Raw genomic sequence first — 18,334 nt, forward strand, 5'->3', positions numbered from 1 at the left:
TTGGCCGTCTGATTAATTTCTGTGGCCCTCAACAACGATCAAAGTTGTCTTGTACTACTTAAAGCCTCTAAATGCTGTATGGCCAATATTTTGTTGTGTGCTGTGGTTAACACCCGGTCCTCAAATCAGGAACATTGTGGGTTCAAGTAAGTGGGTTTTCACTCACTATCCAAAAACATATGCGCGAGGTTGGGACTTCGACTGTATGTGGCTGTTTCTTTGTGTTTTACCTGTGATGGACTGGTGACGTGTCCTGGATGGACACTGTCTTCACCTCAGCTGTGATTGGCTCCAGCCACTGAGATGCTAAACTGGCGGCATTGAAGAAGGAAAGATGGATAACAACATTTAAAAATATATATACCTTTATCATTTTAAGACAACAGAAAGAAGATGGCAGTGTATTCATCCTAGACCAAGGAAGTTCAAATGCAGCAACTCATAGGTCAAGGAATACATATAAAAAACTATTTTAAAGAATCTTTATTGTCAGGATTACTTAATAAGCATGTTTGTGATTATGCTATACAGCTACAGTATATACAGTGTTAGTGTTGCACCGTCATTTATACGAACAAACAGCCTTTTACAGCACTGTACAGCAACATAAAGAGTGTGTAGTTATATATATTTATGTATAAGTGTAACATGTAAATACAGCATTGGTTATGGGTAAAAACAACAAACAGCAGTGAGCAGTGAAACATCTGGTTTTGATAAAAAAAAGGAATAAACTGGGGCTGATGCCCTATTGAGCATGTGTCTTGGATGTTTGACAAACAGGGGTGGTGTTCAAGGATTCAAGGATTCTTTATTGTCATAGTAATACATGTTACATGACACATAATTGGCTCAGTCAACACCAAAACATAATCAAATAAAGATAAAATTTGAAGTAATACAAAATAGTCCCAATTAAAACAATATATAGAGTGTTTACAATAGTAAACAGATAAATTGGTGCACGATGTCAGTGGAAAGGCAAGTGTCTCTCATTGCACACTGTATTGTGAAAACAATGTCAGAAAGGTACTTCATGAGCTGTGAGTGAGTCAGCTGTGTATGTTCCTCATAATTTTCCTTGTAGGGCAAATGAGTGAGGAAAGGTTAGAAGAAAGTCTTGACGCAATGCTCAGCTGTAAACTCTGTTTAAAGAAGCTGTCGTGTCTTGCCTCCTGGCCACAGATATCAAATGTATGCCGGATGAACTGTGATGCGGTTTATAGACTATCTCTGTTCTCTCTGTTGACTGCAAGTTTTTTTTCCCCCTCTCAGCATGGTTCTTCAGAGACGCCGACATTTGTAACAGCTACATGGGATCTTCGGCAGGCATCACACATTGAACCGTTGAGGACTTCGCGTTGAATGATGGGAAAGCAGAATATGTTGCACTCTTGTGTTTGCAGACATGCAGACACCTTGAGGCGCTGGCATCCACGCCTTGTGGTGAAGGGTATGAAATGCCCCATGGCATGCTGGTCAGACACGTTGGTTGTAGAGAACCAGAAAGACATGGAGGTTGGAGTGTTTGTATATCCATTGAGGGAAGCAAAATTTGGTTGAACTTCGACAGAGGGTGTTGGAATAAGATGATCTGCTGTGGCGTCCTCCAACAGAGGAAGATGATGACCCTCAAATTTTCTCATTCTATTGTGGATGCCATTATGGTATCTCTCAGTTAATATCATCTATCCATCTTCTGTTCCTTCGTTGACCATGTTAGGCTCAACCTGGGCTCGAGTAGATTCCAGCTAGAATGATGTAGGTACATATTGGTGAGTTTGTGGTGTCTGTAGGTTTTCTGATCTAACTTAAAGATAAAAGCGGGGTGTATGAAAAGGCAATCCAAGGTGATTTACATCACCAGATATGTAAAGAATGGGACAAATACAGACCAAAAAGTATTGGAACGACAAAAAGAATTCACAATCATACAAGCCTAATGCCGATTTATAGTCACAAGCAAGTCTTTGGACTGTATGAGAACCAAGAACTGTGTTGTCAAATACAACTCAAAGTATAATACATGAAAAAGATGTGTGCATTTCTTAAAATATGTCACCGTTCTCTATCTCATTCAAGTGGATAAATACAGTAATGTATATTTAGGCCTTTTTCAGAAATATTATGTGTCATAAACCTGAGGTTCGAGGTAAATATGCTTCATTTTGAGTTGGAAAATGATTTATTGGCCTGCAGGTAGTGTAGTGAGAGCCTTTCTGTGTGGTGTGTCTGCACAGGTTTTCTCCGGTATCCTCAGAGAGTCAAAAACATTTGTCTGAGTTTAACGGTTGTAAACCTGTCCATAGGTTTAATGTGTCTGTGGTTCCTTGTTTTTCTGTGTGTTTTGTCCTATGATTGACTGGTGACCTGTCCAGAGTCACCCTGCATTCACCCATCGTCAGCTATAGGTTCAGGTTCCAGCCCCTTCAATCCAGGTAGAGCAGCACAGAAGATGAATGTAATGAATCTATGGATGCCTCGAAATCCCCCTTTTACAGTGCTACCACCAGGGGGCAGTGCCTCCACATCAAAGCTAACAACACAAGTTTTATTTTCTGACATTTTGATAGTCATCTATTGTTTATTTTAAGCATCTTATCATGAGTTTGTGATCAGATATAGATGTGGAGAGCTTGTCACATAGATACTTGCTTTGTTTGAATGGCTGCGGGTGCCTGCTCTTGTTATTATTACAACAGGAAATTCAGGGGAGTTTCCAGACGTTAATGCCACCATTAGGTGCTCTTAATGTTTAATGAATAGCTTATTCTTCGAAACCAACAATAGACAACAGATGAAAAAGGCCAGGAAAAATTCCAACTCCAAACATAGCACAAAGACAGTTTGCTATCTTTACTTCCCCGTTGAATCATCCACGTAGACAGAGACAAAATGATTGAAACCGTCACTGTTTTGTTTTAGTCTCGCCTTCCTTTAGAAAATACACAAAGTGACCTCTAAAAGGCACCCAGACAGAAGACAGTGTGCCACACAGCCCTGCCCTGTTGGCTCTCCATGTGATGAAGTTCACCGTTCTACTTTTAGACCTGCTCGTCCCAAGTGGCTCACATCTTCGGCCTGGCAGGCGTTACACCTTCACAGCCACCAGGTACATTCGGCAGCCTGTTGGTGAGACACTTGTACCATGCAAAGCTTTTCTTTTCCTTTCTTTTCACAATAGCGTAACAGTTTTATTGAACAGTCCATATAATGTACTAAAAATTAAGAATATTGTGTGTTATCCAATTTTCATTTTCCTCACCCTCCCAGAAGCCTCAACAAATTGTACAACTATGAAATGATGTGAAAAGAAAAAGCAATTAAGAAGTTTAAAAACTGAATTTTAATACAGCAATGTAAGTAAACTGTCAGTTGTGATGATCCATAGGGCTCAAAATCATGAGGTCAAACGTTTGTTGACATGTCAGCAGAGATGTTGCGAAAATATTAAAGTAAAAACCCTCTTTCATAATCTCAAATTATTGGCAACTGTTTGTAGCATTCAATCCTCTTCCCTTTATAAAACACCTACATTTAATCGGAATTCTCAGAATATCCTAAAGCAGGGTTCCCCAAGGGTCTTCGTTCCTTCACGTTTCAGCTCTCTCCCAGCTTCAACACACCTCCATCTGATGATGATGTCATTGTCAAGCTTGTAAATAAGCCAAGTAGCGAGGCTCTTATTTCATTCAGGAGTGTTGCAACTGGGAGAAACCTAAAACATGCAGGACACCGGCCCTCAAGGCCCATAACTGGGGAACCCTGGTCCTACAATCTTAGAAGTAGCCTAGAAATTACAAAATTTGTCTCGTGATAAAATGTAGAAAACTAAAACCAAATCTAACTGCCAAGAATAATAGAAAGGTGTGAAAACTACACTATAGAAATGTATTTGTAAACAATTGTAGGTAGAAAACAGGCATTTTCTAATTTTTAATAAAGGACTTCAATATTCATTTGAACTATGATTGCACTAAAAAGTAAAATGTTATGATTTTAAAAGAAGCAAAGCAGATTATATGGTGTCATAACGTGAGTTATATAACACATTTGAAAAAAATATTCATGAAAGTACCACAAAATACCACATGATTACAGTAATACGGGTATTTGAAATGTGTTACTTCCACCTTTGTTATTTGTACTGTTGAAGCAGTTCTGTTTAACAGTGTATGGCTAAAGAAGCAGTTTAAAAACAACTCACCTCCTATTATATTATTATTAAGTGTAATAAAGTATGAGTAAAATATATAACTGAAAAAAAGTATGTGAGTATAGTTTTGTTATTAGTGTGTTATCATGGTGGAAACTATCCTACAGTATATGAGTTAACACCCCTGAAAATATAATTTAATTACAGTGACGTGAGTGTTTGTGATTGGTTAGTTCCACCCTCGCATGTCAGTCATCATTGACTGAATGGCAGCTCGAGAGATCTGGTGCCTGCAGTCACACATGCAGCCTGTTCAACTCCTGGCTTCCTGATGTGGACAGAAGTCATGCAGCAGAGCGCTGTTAAACAGCAGATGTTTTACACTGCGGCCGTTACCCTCATTTCCTGGGCGGAGAGCTCCTTGCTCTATTAGACGGGTAACAGGAACCAGCCAAAGAAAAAACCAAGAGTGAGACAGAGAGAGAGAGAAAGAGAGAGAGGGAGAGAGAGAGAGAGAGGCCGAGTGAGGGTGTGCAGGAGAAAAAGTTATCTGAGCTCCCACAAATCACTTTGTCACCAGCAAGCTCTGACAAGCCGGCAGAGGAGGGAGCTCACAGGCAGATAGGCAGAGTTAAATAGAGGTGTGAGCCGGGAGGCAGTGGAGACTCGAAGGAAGAAAGGTGTGAAGGAGTTGTGGAGGGAAGGAACGAGGTGATCTCGATGGATGGATAGAAGGAGGCGAGGACAGAGACCAGAACCAAAAAAGATCTCGCGACCTAAGAGGGACTGTTTCTCCTGCCGGATGATACTTTCATTTAAAACAGAAGGTGTGTCAAAAACTTTCATCTCTGTAAACAAGAGGACGGTGTGTCATTGACGTTGGGCATTTTTCAGTCTTCTGCTAGCAGACCTGCTGAAGCTGTCTTAGACTCGGTCATCCGTACGCAGGGAGGACGCACTACCATGTTGTCACGCTTGAGAATGAGGAGACGGATCGAGAGACAGCTGCTCTGCCTGTGAGGCAGTCATGAGTCGCAGGCACTGAAAACAGTCTCTGGTGTGTTGCAGCCGTACGGAGATCACATGTTGTTGCTGGTAAAAAGAGGTAGTCAGATCAGAACAGGGAGCATTACATGTTTGTCAAGTGCTTTACTGCGGGGGGAAACGTATAAACCTTTGATCGCTGTCAAATGAGTCTGACAAACATAGGAGTTTAAAGTGATCATGCCAGGCTTTCCCCTCATTGTGGATATTTGATTAGCTGTGAGCCTGACAGAAAGTCCCCGAGGAGTTTTATCTGGGCTGCAAAGGAAGCCTGAAGTCATCTGACCAAACTTCACATAAATAGGAAGACCGATTTCCTCCAAAAAGCATTACATGACTATTGTTCCTTTCTAGAGTATGTAAAGAAGGAACATCGGGATAAGAACAAAATTATTTTAGATGGTGTATGGGGAGACTCTGTAAATCAATCAGAACAGGAAGCAGTGGCAAGAGTCAAGATTTCATTTTGCGGCGTCTTCTCCTGCTTCATTCACATTTGCCCCGCCAGCCTCAGGGGACATGTAATGAGAAACTGCCTGGTGAGCAATACAGCTCGGAGCTGACACGTGGAGGGGTATATACTCTGAGCAAAACAGGATTCAGTTGAGGCTTGAAAGACATCCGTAACACATGCGCCTGTGAGTATAAAAGCAGCTCTGCTTAATGCTTCAGACCTCGAGGGTTGTTTTGCTCTAAAAAGAAAGTGCTGTTTAAGCTTCCTGTCTATTACTGACTGTGTTGCTGTTTGGATGGGCTCTCTCAGTATTTGACAGCTCCGCTCTGGACTCCCTTCAGAGTCTGGGACGTCATTGTGTTACCTGCGTGGCTGAGTCAGAGGCTGGCTCATCACTCCACGTCTGTCTGCCCGGTGAGATTCACTCCACCTGCTTTCAATGCAAAGACGACACGAGTCCTCAGAGGTTTTTCACAGCAGAAGCAACAGCAGAGGCTCCAGTAGCCGGGAATTTTGAGGGCTCTCCACACTGCTGTAATTGTTTTGTCGTGTGTAAACACCTTGCGTCAGTCACACCCCTCCACCAGGTGATTCACTGTTCCCCAAGCATCTCTGGCTGGAGGCAGGCAGGCACAGTAAAGGTGAGGGAGAGTTTTCTGAGATCCAAAGCGCATCTGTGGTTGTTCTGTCAAGTTGTCACCATGAGACTAGCTTTCTTGACGCTCATGGTCGTGTACACGGTGGGCAACGTGAGCAGCATGTCTACGTGTAAGACTGTGGACCTGGAGATGGTGAAGAAGAAGCGCATCGAGGCCATCAGGAGCCAGATCCTCAGCAAACTGCGATTGCCAAAAGCGCCTGAGCCGGATCAGACTGGAGATGAGGAGGAGATACCGTCCAACCTGCTGTCGGTCTACAACAGCACCAAGGAGCTGCTGAAGGAGCAGCAGATCAAGGTCCAGACGGACATCCTCGTCGAGCAGGAGGAGGAGGAGTACTTCGCCAAGGTGCTACACAAATTCAACATGACCAGTGAGTACCCGAAATCATGTCATGAATCCTTGTGAGACGCTAAGTCATTGTCAAAATTAAGGGCATTTGTTTAACTGTGGCAATAAGGATGTCAAGCAATAATATGGAGGTGATTGATGCTCCGACATTTACAGACACCTGAGGCACATTTTTCACAAAACATGGACGCAGTTATCTGCACCAATAGTTTCCACTTGGAGATAGGCAAGAACCTGTTCGTACCGCCCTACCCCGGTACAAAGATGAGTTCATCTAAATGTGGTACTTTCTGATGTTCAAAGCCTATGCTTCCATGTTATAGCGGTCCAGGAATTGACTGTGGCCCCAGTTGGTCGGTACATGCCTGACGGCTGGTGTCAGTTCTAATCACCTCCATAAATTCCCTCAACACATGTACCCCGTGTGATCACCGCCCAACATCTTCAGGCATCTTCAGGGGTTCAGAGATCACAGGCGAAACGACTTAGCAGGACTATGTGCTGCATCTGGTCTGATGTACGCGTTGCCTTCGTGATTTCCGAAGCATTTTTTTTTCTTCTTCTTTTTACTGCTTTACTAACACTGTTTGTTTGGCGAGGACGCATGTGCTGTTTGCTCAGCCAAACAGTTTTTTGGCTGTAACTTCGCAATAACTACCAAACTATTATGATGAACATGTTTGTTTGGTGGGGTTTTGTTTCTATGCTCCATTGTTCTCTACATGTCTATACTTCTCACCCTATCAGGCAGGCATCCACACTATCCCCCTTTTATCCACCACTTCAAAAGAAAGACTTGTGTGGATGGACCAGGCTCAGGAGTGTGTAGACCAAAGAAAAAACAAAGCAGCTTTCAAAATGAAGGACGTGATTTTGTTCTGCCTAGATGAGAACCAAAGAAAAAGAAGGAAAACAGAAAATGAGAAGAGGGGAGACATGAAATGCACTCTTTAACCCTTGCCCTGTCTCGTTCTCTCTTTCATTCTCATTTTTTTTCTCTTGTTTTGTCCCCTGGGGGTTGGGGTTTTCCAGTAACATGAGCAGTGGTTTCTCCTTTGCTTATCCTTCCACTTGTTCTCCATCATATCCCCCCCCCCCCCCCCCCCCCCCCCCCGACCGTTTCATTACTATATCTTGTTGGGCATGACTCCTCTCAATCTATATCTTTTTTTTACTGTCCATCGTTCCTTTGCTCTCACTGTTCGGGCTTCCTGAGCTTATTTATCAGTGTGTTCGCAGCGTGTTTGTGACAGGGTAGCTTGGCAGGAAGGAAGGCAGGCCGATGGCCACTGAGATCTTGAGTGACTCAGGTCCGGTTGAAGCGGTGCCCATGGGGAGCATGTGTTTCCTACCCTTCTGGAATGCCACAGAACACCCGGCCACTGTCTCAGCCCTAATATGGCTCCTTAAAAAGCCAGAGAGCTGCACCAGGCTGCAAAAGAAGACCGCAAAGAGTACATGTTTAGGCCTACCAAAAGATGTTTTGCAATTAATAATTAAAGGAAGAACGCACACAAACACCAGCTTCTGACTGTCTGTCTCCAATTGTATTCGTCATTTCTTTTCTCTCTTTCCTTCCCATTTTGAAGACTCACAGTTTCCTGATAACACATAATGAACACAGCCTCCGGGGACACATAGTTGTGTGCAAAGCACTTAATAGTTTTAGTCTCCATTGTGATAATTGAGTGGTGCATTACTCTAAATTACTTCAGCCAGTACGCAGCCACATCCCTCCCTCGCAGCCCACACACACAAACGCACCTCTCCCAGTCCACATGTTCAAATGTAATTTAGCTCATTTGTGGTGGATCCCTTTTGGGAAAACTGCCGCTTTGAAGTCTTTGGGAGTGAAATTTAAAGGGGTGTAGGATAATTACCACAGAGGTGTAGCAAATAGGGTTCGTTCACATGGGTGAAGGAGATTGAGAAAGGGAAAGAAGACATCGATGAGTGGGCCGAGGGAGGGTGGAGCCCCCTGTATGGAGGAGGCAGATATTTAGCCCTTTGCTGGAATCTGGTTCCTCCCACTGGTAATTACAGAGCTGTCTCTCTACCTGTCACAACAGCTGTCCCCGGCTTACCTGTGGATAGGCCCTGATTCAACACACAAATCCCCCCCCACACCCATGTTAGAGCTCAGGCAAGAGTACCATCTTTACCCCTATCTGCAGGATTGAGACATTATCCCCGCTGAGCATGGAGCTGAAAATTTAACACTTTGTTCCCTTGGAGTGAATTTCGATCAGCGAAGGGCTTTCAGAGACAATGCAAACTCTGTTAATTAGAAAGTAGAAGTGAGGATGAAGCTCCACTGTAATTATAGTACTGGAGCCAATATGCTTCTTAAGGGAAGTGACTTAATTTCCTGTTTCGTAAACACCTCTCTAACCCTTAACACGTTTATCTCAAACTAGCTGGAGAGGATAATAACTTTCCGAGCGTGCTGCCACTTGGTCGGCCATCGCCAGCTCGCTGCTCTTTATGGACGACGACGCTGCCGGGTCGCTTTGTGTTTCCCCTCATCCACTTATAACTAAGCGTTTGACTCCACTCTGGGTGGGACCATAAAATGTCATCTCATTTCCCGTTACACTCTACATCAGCTCTTTTTCAGTTTCACTTTGGCTTCACTACAAGGGCTGAAACTCTACTTCAGGGACGACCCAGATGGTGATCCTGCTAAATGATACATAGGCAGCCTTGACGTGCAGTATCCTGGTACAGCCTGGACCGAGCCTGCAGCACAAGTATGCAGGGCTGGGTTGTAATTCCTGTCAAAAGAGCAATTCCCGTACTTGCGAGCAGAGAACCCTGGTTTTGGCAGGCGGAGGCAGAGTAAAGGTTTTGGGCCTTGCGCCACAGCTCCATTGATACATATCTGCAGTTGCTCCACACCCCCGGTCATTCTCGTCCACTCCTCCATAAATGTGACTTACTCTCACATGAGTGCATTCATCACTCTTTTCTTTGCATTTACCCTCATTACATCTCCCAGGTCTTACTCTCTTTCTGTAGAGTATTTTTCTCCCAATCGTCAACCTTCCTCTGCTCATCTATCCAAGTTCACGTCCATCTGAATCTTTTGTGATGTAACAGGGGTAGATTTATGGCCTTAGTGCTTTCAGTAGCCCGGATCTGTTTTGTATCACACTCTGTAGGGGGAGTGTGCTATGGGCATACTCAGAGAATTAAAGTTGCAAATATGGGCAACGACCCTGTGAGAGAACAAAATAGTCACTGTTGGTCAATTTTACAGCAGCTGGAAGAGATGAGTGTTTGGCTCCGGTGATGATTATTGAGCAACGCTGTGAGTTGAGAATTGTAGTTTCATTAACGTGTGAATGATGCTTCGGAGAGAGGTCAAATTTCAGTGTTAAGATCTCTTATTATGAGGAAAAAAATTATAAATATTTTACAATGCATGTGGGTTTGTTAAAACATTGCTCAACTCCTATTAAAAAAATGTAAACTTCAATGCACCTAAAAGTGTAATTTTCTTATATTTGATTTGCATAAACATAATTAAAAGATTCTCAGTTTGCTCAGCTTGCAAATTCGCCTCTGACTGATTTTCAGCCATGCAAATAATGCTGGAAAGGAAAAGTTCACAGCTGAAAAGGAAAGTTTGAAATCCCGATTCTCGGAACCACAAAACCATTTACTAGTCTTCCAACTGTGCCCAGTTGTCCCATTGCCATATTGTAATACCCATAAAACAGCGTGGCAATGTTTGAGCCAAGAGATATTTCAGTCATTTGTTGTTAGCTGAAGGAGCAGCAGAACAGCATCTTCATTTTTTTTTTTTTACTCTTTTTTTTAAAAATAATTTTTATTCCTTTTTTAATTTTACTCTTTCAAATGTTTTTATTTCCAATTTTATTGCACGTCAATAGTATGTCGTTGTTTTTTATTTTATTTTGCTAATACTGACCTAGATTGTTATTTATTCAACAATTTTACTAGACTGTGCAGCATTAGTTTCCACACACTTTCCACCACAAACTGATGTACAGTTATATGTGCTCACGTATATGTTTTCCCTTTCTGAATTAAATAGAAGAAAACACTTAATGGTCTCCTCTCTGATTTGGTTTGAAAAGGAAGATGAATTCAGACACGGTAAAAAAAATTAAAAAAAATTCTATATACACATACACACACAAAAATATGACATAGAAGCCTCAGTGACACAAACTTGTGACACTTTCGATGGCAGTGTATATAGACGGACACCTTGCTATGTGCTTCTGTAAAAATATTCTTGTACAAAATGGATGGCAAACACTGGCATAATTTAGAAAACCACTGTAAAGGAAATTATAGTTATTTTACAGTAATGTGGGACTGATTCAACTTATTTACTCGCGTAAAGGTAAAATACAGAAGTGCAAGTTCTGTCATGTAACTTTAGCTATGAATACAAAAGGCCATTTGAAGGATTCTTGAGCTTTTATTTGAGGTTGTGAGATCAAACACACAGAGAGTCAGAAACTAAATTACTTTTTGACCCCAAATAAATAAAACCAGTAATATAAACTACTTTGAATCCCATGAAAAAAAAAGAAAAAAGTTAATAATTGCCATAAAGGTAGCGGAAACATGCACTTAAGTGCAGTAAGGGAGTAAAAATACTTTGTTAGAAATCTCCAAAGAAGTAATTTTTCACTGTTTGAATCCCACAGAGCAAAATGACACTGAGTCTACCAAGAACTCCAAAATCATCTCCATGTTCTTCAACATGGCTGAGATCCGGAGCAGCGTGGGCGACTCCCGTCTGCTGACAAGCGCAGAGTTGCGGATGCTCATCAAGCAGCCCGCCATCGTTGGGGAACAGCGAGTGGAGCTGTACTATCTGCAGGGAACCACAGCAAAGTACCACGAGTCCCGCTTCCTGTCCAACAATTACAAGGACAAATGGCTGAGCTTTGATGTGGCCAAACCCGTACGGTTATGGCTCGAAAAAAACGGTGAGATAAATCTAATCTCACGTGATTAACAGACGGTGTCAAAGTTGACATGTGAAATAAGCAACAGTTTATCTACATTTTGCCTCCACAGATGACGAGCAGAGCTTCCAGCTGAGGTTGTTTTGCGACTGCACCCAGACAAGCATAGACAGCAGCTTCAGTTTCTCCATCTCCGGGACCGAGAGCACCCGTGGAGACACCAGGATTTTACAGCAGATGACACAGCAGCCGCCCTACATCCTGACCATGTCCATCCCCAAGAACACCAGCAGCCACCTCAGCTCACGCAGGAAACGCTCCACTGATGCCCGGGACACCTGTACAGCGTAAGCAGATCTGCACAAACCCCTTATTCTGCTCTACTCCACTGTATCAACATATTTAAAGCTCTAAAGCTACGGTTTATCTACCTCACACACCTGTAGTCATTTAAATAGATTAAAAGCAGTTAGATCGCATTTTACGACCTTAAAACTCCAAAACTATTGTACACATACCATAGGCCACCATAATAATACCATGGTACCTCATAGTGTAATTGAGAAGTTTATTCTTGAAACTCTGTACTGTATTGTGGTATATTTGACAGTACCTCTCAATTGTATTTTTTTGTTGTGCCAATGCTTTTTTTTTATAAAGTACCACACAGTGCAAAGTAGTATATTTTAGATTACTGTGTGATTTCTGAATGTACGACACTGTAAAACAAAGTAGTGTCTAAAGTGCTTTGGTTTTTTTGAAGCTATTATGCAGTGGTAAATTTGACAGAATCATATTATGAAACCATGGTAATGTGGACTGTGTCATATTATCTCTGATAGTACGACACAAGAACCTCTGGTATATTACACAGTACTATCCTGTAAAACATAGTATTTTTGGAATATTTTCTTTTCGATATAACTAAATTGTGTGTCATGGTATTCTTCTGCCAGGCCGATTTTTCCAGTCGAAAAAAACATATCACAACGTGTTGAAAATTTGGGAATGCTTTTGTTCACGACTCGGCAAAACGTTTCCACAAAAAAACTGTGAGGAATTTGCCAGTCAAAGTGGATGGGACGTTGTTGAGAAAGTGAGCAGGTACACAAAAGAGCACATCAAAATGTGCATGAAATACGGGAATAGTGTGATTTGACTTTGGATAAAGATTTGGCAAACTGGTTCTGCAAAAATCTCAAAAAACTTTTTATAAATAATTGGCCAGTCAAAGCTGATGGGATATTGCTAAAAAACAATAGTGTGACAAGCGTGACTTTTGAAGGTACTATACAGTACCTCGTTCAGAAATTGACAGTGTCACACAATAAACACTACTATGTTATTTTATGACATGACTGTGTGTGAAGTTGTGTTTGACTTTTTCTTTTTCACCCAACACCTATACTGTCAAGTATGGAAGTATGGTAATTATTGACTTTATCCTGTAATTTATTTACATTACCACACTGTGTGCCATGGTGTTTTTCAGTCCCACACTATCGAAGCATAGTATTTCGGCCCTGTTGTATTTTCAACTATGGTATATTTTAATATAAACATTATTTTGAAAATAATATAAAACATTACGACACTAGTAATTTTCCTCTTCTGTATAACATGGTATTCTTGACACTGTCATGTTTGTACAGTGCTGTGCTGTAAAGATTTTTATGTTGTGTTTTTGGAAAACGATATTCAGTTATTTTTTTAAGTACAATACTGTAAAGCGCTTTATTTTTGATTCTAGTCCGTTTTCTTCGCACTTTTCAGTGTATCAAATATTTGATAGAAATATAGTAATGTAAATGTAATAAAATATGTAATGTAAAATATTATATTTTTCACCATATTTTGGGTTTCTGTCAACGTACCTGAAACGTACCTTTTATTATGGTAAAAAGGCACAAACACTTTTTTTATCATAATGCTTTGTAAGACACTCACCGGTGCAAATTGGAGCAGTCACAGAAACCACATGGCCTCACCATCGTCTCAGTAGATCATTGGATCCATGAGATGAAACTTTGAGATAGCTTTAAATTTGTTTGATTGTCAAAAGTGGACCCAACACACCAGTGATGCCTTAAAAGTCTGTGCACATCAAACACATGTAACTGTTTTTCCTTGTTTTCTCCTGCGTAGCCAAACAGAGACCTGCTGCGTGAGGAGCCTGTACATCGACTTTAGGAAGGATCTGGGCTGGAAGTGGATACACAAGCCAACAGGTTACCATGCCGACTACTGCATGGGGTCCTGCACCTACATCGGAAACGCCGAAAACAAATATTCTCAGGTACTTTGGCCCAAACACAAAAGCATTTTTTTCGCACCATCAGTAAATCAGGTAGATCTATTTTCAACTAGACATTAAATGATAATAAATCGGTTTTCACTGTATCTGGGAGTTTTGGCTCAGTTAAAAGCTCAAAAAAGCAACTTGTTGCTCAGGAAAGTCACTATTAATTAAACCTAATGTGCACTTTATTGAATTCTCTTAGTATTGCTACAACACTGTTCAGCTAAAGTTAAATCAGTTGGTGGGAGGAAGATGCTCTGAAATCTGGAGGTTAGTTATTTTTTTTATTAAGAAAGTGGTTTATGACCCAATGAAAAAAGCATATAAAGCCATGTTTATTCAAGGCTGTTAAAGCATTGCAGCTGCTGTTTTGTAAAGCTAATAAGAAAAAGAGGGGGCAGCCGTGAAATCTCAAAGTGTTTTCATCGGCGACAAAATTGAACAAACCCCCCCCACCCCCGGAAACGTCAACATTTGTACCGGATTTATGAATATTCAGAACCCAATATGCTAATAGTAAATGCATTGGTCCAAAACACACATATTCTGATAATCTACTTCTAATAGTTGGTTAAAACAATAAAGAAAATACAATAACTAGTCTACTTTTCCATTGAATTTAGGGCGCTGGAGCCAATAATCACACTCACATTAAGACGTACAGGCTATTTAGAGTCACCAAGTAACTTGTAATGTTTGATTTTGGACTGAAACTGGAGTACCTGGAGAAATCTCCCATGTGTAGAGGAAAAACATGCAATCTTCACAAGGCAAGGCCCAAAGCCCTGATTTGAAAACCAAGGCTATTCTCACCATACCATGAAACCTCGGTCCACCATATTGTGATAGATTAAACCAAATAATTAATGGATTAACCGGAAATTTGCCCCCAGACCGTTATATAACCTTTAAAAGTATCTGCTGTAGTTCTCATAGTAGTACTCATCTTGAGAAATATTAGCACCGTTTATATTTGTCCTTTGTCACAATATTTGGACTGAGCACAATGTAGTGTACATGTGTTTAAGTTTAAAAAAAAAAAAAACCCTGCTTGTTTCTAATATCTGAATTTCCACAAAAGCACGCTTGTAAATCCTTCGTGGTGCATCACAGTTGCTCTGGCACTGGTTTTGTTGGTGATGAAATTGTGAGCTAAGTTCTTTGTTTTCTGGTATTTCCTTCGTGTTATTGTTTACAGATTCTGGCTCTGTATAAGCATCACAACCCGGGAGCCTCTGCACACCCCTGCTGCGTCCCCCAGGCAATGGAGCCACTGCCAATCCTCTACTACGTGGGCAGGCAACACAAGGTATCCTCACCGCCACCCAGCAACAGTAATTCCAAAGTGCAAATGTTTGCTCTGCATTTAAAGTGATTTTCTCTTCTTCTTCTTCTTCTTTTTTTTCTTTCTTTTTTTTTTCCTCGCTCTTAGGTGGAGCAGCTCTCCAACATGATTGTGAAGTCCTGCAAGTGCAGCTAAAGACACAAGACGGCACACTATGCCTCGTTTCAAACATGGGGTGGGGATTGAACGAGCTGTGTTTAAGACTACAAAGGAGTGTGTGTGTGACTGGAATCAAGGAAGAAAAGAAAGAAAAAAAAATAATGTGGACGAGGAGAACAAAGTATTTGAAGTTGTCTCCAAGGTTTCTCCTGCGAGCGCTGCCATTATCTTGTTGGACACACATCAAACCATGGACGTTTTTTTCCTCTTTAGAAATTTCTCTAGGAATTAAGGCTTTTATGTACATACCTTCTCTTTTAAGTAGTAATAAAAAAAGACACTGTCTTGATTTAATTTATTTGTAGGGTGGACTGGGGCGCCGCACGGTGATGTAGTGGTTAGCACCTCACACCCCACAGTGAGATCATCCCCGGTTTGATTCCACATTCTGGGGCTTTTTCTGTGCGGATTTTGCATGTTCTTCCCGTGCGTGCGTAGGTTTTAGTCCTCAAACAGACCAAAGACGTGCTTGTTTGATTTGGTTAATTGGTGACTCTAAAAGTGTCGCTCCGTGTACATGTCTGTGTGTGTGTGTGTGTGTGCGCGTGTGTGTGTAGGTGTGTGTTTGTGCTGCCTCTGGTCCAGTGTCAGCCGGGATCAACCTTACATAGGACGCTTCGGGTTAAATTTTGATGTTGAGTGCGGAAATCCGGTGTGAATTCTGCCTAAAGTAGAAGTTTATCCGGAGTTAAAAAAAAAAAAAAAAAAAAAAAAAAAAACTAGCCAAGTCCACAGGACAAGTTGTCACGACTTGTGAAAAGGGAGCAGCCGAACAGACACGTGGACTTTAGAAGATGGATGAATGGACCTAATTAAGATGCATCACGCTTAAACAAAAACAACATGGACAAAGAAAACGGCCCCCCAGGACGAAAAATGGCCTCAATGGAAGAACTTTTGGTTTCACAGAGGATTGACTGGGAGGTTTCCTTTTTGCCACGTCAGCTTCTAAAGGAGGTCACGGTAAAAAGGTGCTAAATCCCAGGTGGGAAGCTGTGGCTGTCGGGGTTTTCCTGGAAGATAACAGGTGTTTTTTTTTTTTGTTTTGTTTTTTTATTTAAAAAGCCACACCATAAACACAGGCTGACCCAGGGGAACTCCCTTCTCACTGAAAGGCTGGACTTGTCAGCAAAATTTCACTGGGACTGTCCAATCACTTGTATTTGCTTTGTTTGGTTTACAACCCGTGTGATTCTTGTGTGTGTTTGTGCTGATAATTGAGTGTCAGACTGTCCTCGAAGCTTCCTGATGTGTCAGAGCTGAGAGCATTAAGAGTGATGACACCATGTTTTTCTCCCTCTGGGGATTTACAACCCTGGCGTTTGCGTTGAGACGGTGAGGTTGCGGTGTTGGTTTTTGTGGAGGGAAGTTTTCTTTTAACCATCAAGGTCAATTATTTCCTTTAATTTCAGGAGTTTTTAGTCACATCTTTTTCATAAATCAAGGACTGATCAGTTTGTATGCTATCTAGGAATTCAAAAACAAAAACCTTTTTTCAGTTTGTTTGTTTTTGTTGCTATTTTTATAGCGCATTCACACTATTTTAAATTTGAATTTGTAAATATTTTTTAAAAACTGAAATAAACATGTTAAGTTATCTGCGTTGAATTATTGCAGCGAAAGATGTTACGAGCTAAATAAAACCTAGTTTTTCCACTTGGCAGCGAGCTGTGTTGTGTAAGTGTGTGTGTGTGTGTGTGTGTGTGTGTGTGTGTGTGTGTGTGTGTGTGTGTGTGTGTGTGTGTGTGTGTGTGTGTGTGTGTGTGTGTGTGTGTGTGTGCGTGTGTGTGTGTGTGTTTTGCACTTGTCAGCATGAACGTACATGTGTGTGCTCAGGCTCTGAGAACACAAACTGAAACGCACCTACCGAGTTGCACGTCCTCAGCTTTTAAACATGCAGTTTGAAATAAAATTATAATTGACTAGAGTTTAACTGTGACTTGTTCACAGACGGTTGGCGATAGATGAGTGAAACATCCTTGTTAGGAACATAACTTTAATTCTTATAAAACTCTGACTTTTATGGGAAGCTACGAGAAGTTATATGTCAGTTGAAACTGAGTTTATAAACAAGCATTTAAGTGCCTTTCTGTCCCATGTGATGCGTACACTATTATGCAGAGCAGCTTATTGTCTCAGTCAGTCAGTCAGTCAGTCAGTCACATTCATCTGACTAAAGAGCATGTGAACAGTATAGAGGTTTAACACTGTAAACGTACATGCTTTCATTAAACAACCTAACCACCTGACTCTCACTAGAAATCTTTAATAATGAAATCAACCAAAATATGTGATCTTCCCGTTAAAGCTGTGACTTTTGCTCTCCATGCGTGAGACCTGGAAGCCCTGCTTTACTTTCAGAACTTACAGGACATTCATCTGATGTGTTTTGTTAGGTCAGCAGGTGAAGTAGCGATAATCACTATGGGAGGGGTATTTTACTCCTATACTATCCCCTCCCCAGGCGAATCCCACTGTGGTTGTGCACTTTCGCGTCAAACTGAACATGATCTAGTTTTACAGTGTGAGCTTGAAGATCTTGAAAAAAAAAATTAAGAAAAACATTTCCTTCCTGAAGTTGATTGAGCGCAAAATACAGATATGTAGTGTATGGAATGTGATTTCATATTTTGTAGCCGCAGGCCATGGAAAAATGCTCCCCAAGTTCCACTTTAAACAAACCTCTCTCCTACACATTTTTTCTTTCTCCAAGATGCCATTCGTCTCATTCTGTTGTGATGGGATTCGTGCCACTCCCCGTGCCTCATATATACTTTCAGCATTTTTTTATTTTTTTTTTCAAAGAGAAATGTTTTGCAACGCTCGCCCCATGCCAGGAGAGCAAGAGAGATCCACTATTGGAAAGCGTGGCATGTGCCAGGTGCGTACTGCCTATTTCTGGATGACCACTGCGTGCC

General features: G+C 41.4%; 1 protein-coding gene across 2 annotated transcripts; it reads left to right on the forward strand.

Annotated features, from left to right (window-relative positions):
• Positions 1 to 4,448: 4,448 nt before the first annotated feature.
• On the forward strand, positions 4,449 to 17,079 carry tgfb1a (transforming growth factor, beta 1a). 2 transcript variants are annotated; one of them, XM_080460527.1, is made up of 7 exons: positions 4,640 to 4,983; positions 5,051 to 6,686; positions 11,350 to 11,634; positions 11,726 to 11,960; positions 13,759 to 13,909; positions 15,111 to 15,221; positions 15,345 to 17,079. In XM_080460527.1, the coding sequence occupies exons 2-7, from the start codon at positions 6,356 to 6,358 to the stop codon at positions 15,390 to 15,392; spliced, it is 1,161 nt and encodes a 386-aa protein (XP_080316653.1). In that variant the 5' UTR covers positions 4,640 to 4,983; positions 5,051 to 6,355; the 3' UTR covers positions 15,393 to 17,079. The 2 variants fall into 2 exon arrangements, with proteins under 2 accessions (XP_080316652.1, XP_080316653.1); XM_080460526.1 differs by having other exon boundaries at positions 4,449 to 6,686.
• Positions 17,080 to 18,334: the final 1,255 nt, after the last annotated feature.

The sequence above is a fragment of the Lipophrys pholis genome (genome assembly GCF_963383615.2).
Source record: "Lipophrys pholis genome assembly, chromosome: 3".
Lineage (NCBI taxonomy): Eukaryota > Metazoa > Chordata > Actinopteri > Blenniiformes > Blenniidae > Lipophrys > Lipophrys pholis.

Coding starts and splice junctions, on each gene's coding strand:
- tgfb1a (XM_080460526.1), top strand. CDS start 6,356: ATGAGACTAGCTTTCTTGACGCTCATGGTCGTGTACACGGTGGGCAAC. Junction 6,687..11,349: donor ACACAAATTCAACATGACCA/GTGAGTACCCGA, acceptor TGAATCCCACAG/AGCAAAATGACACTGAGTCT. Junction 15,222..15,344: donor ACGTGGGCAGGCAACACAAG/GTATCCTCACCG, acceptor CCTCGCTCTTAG/GTGGAGCAGCTCTCCAACAT.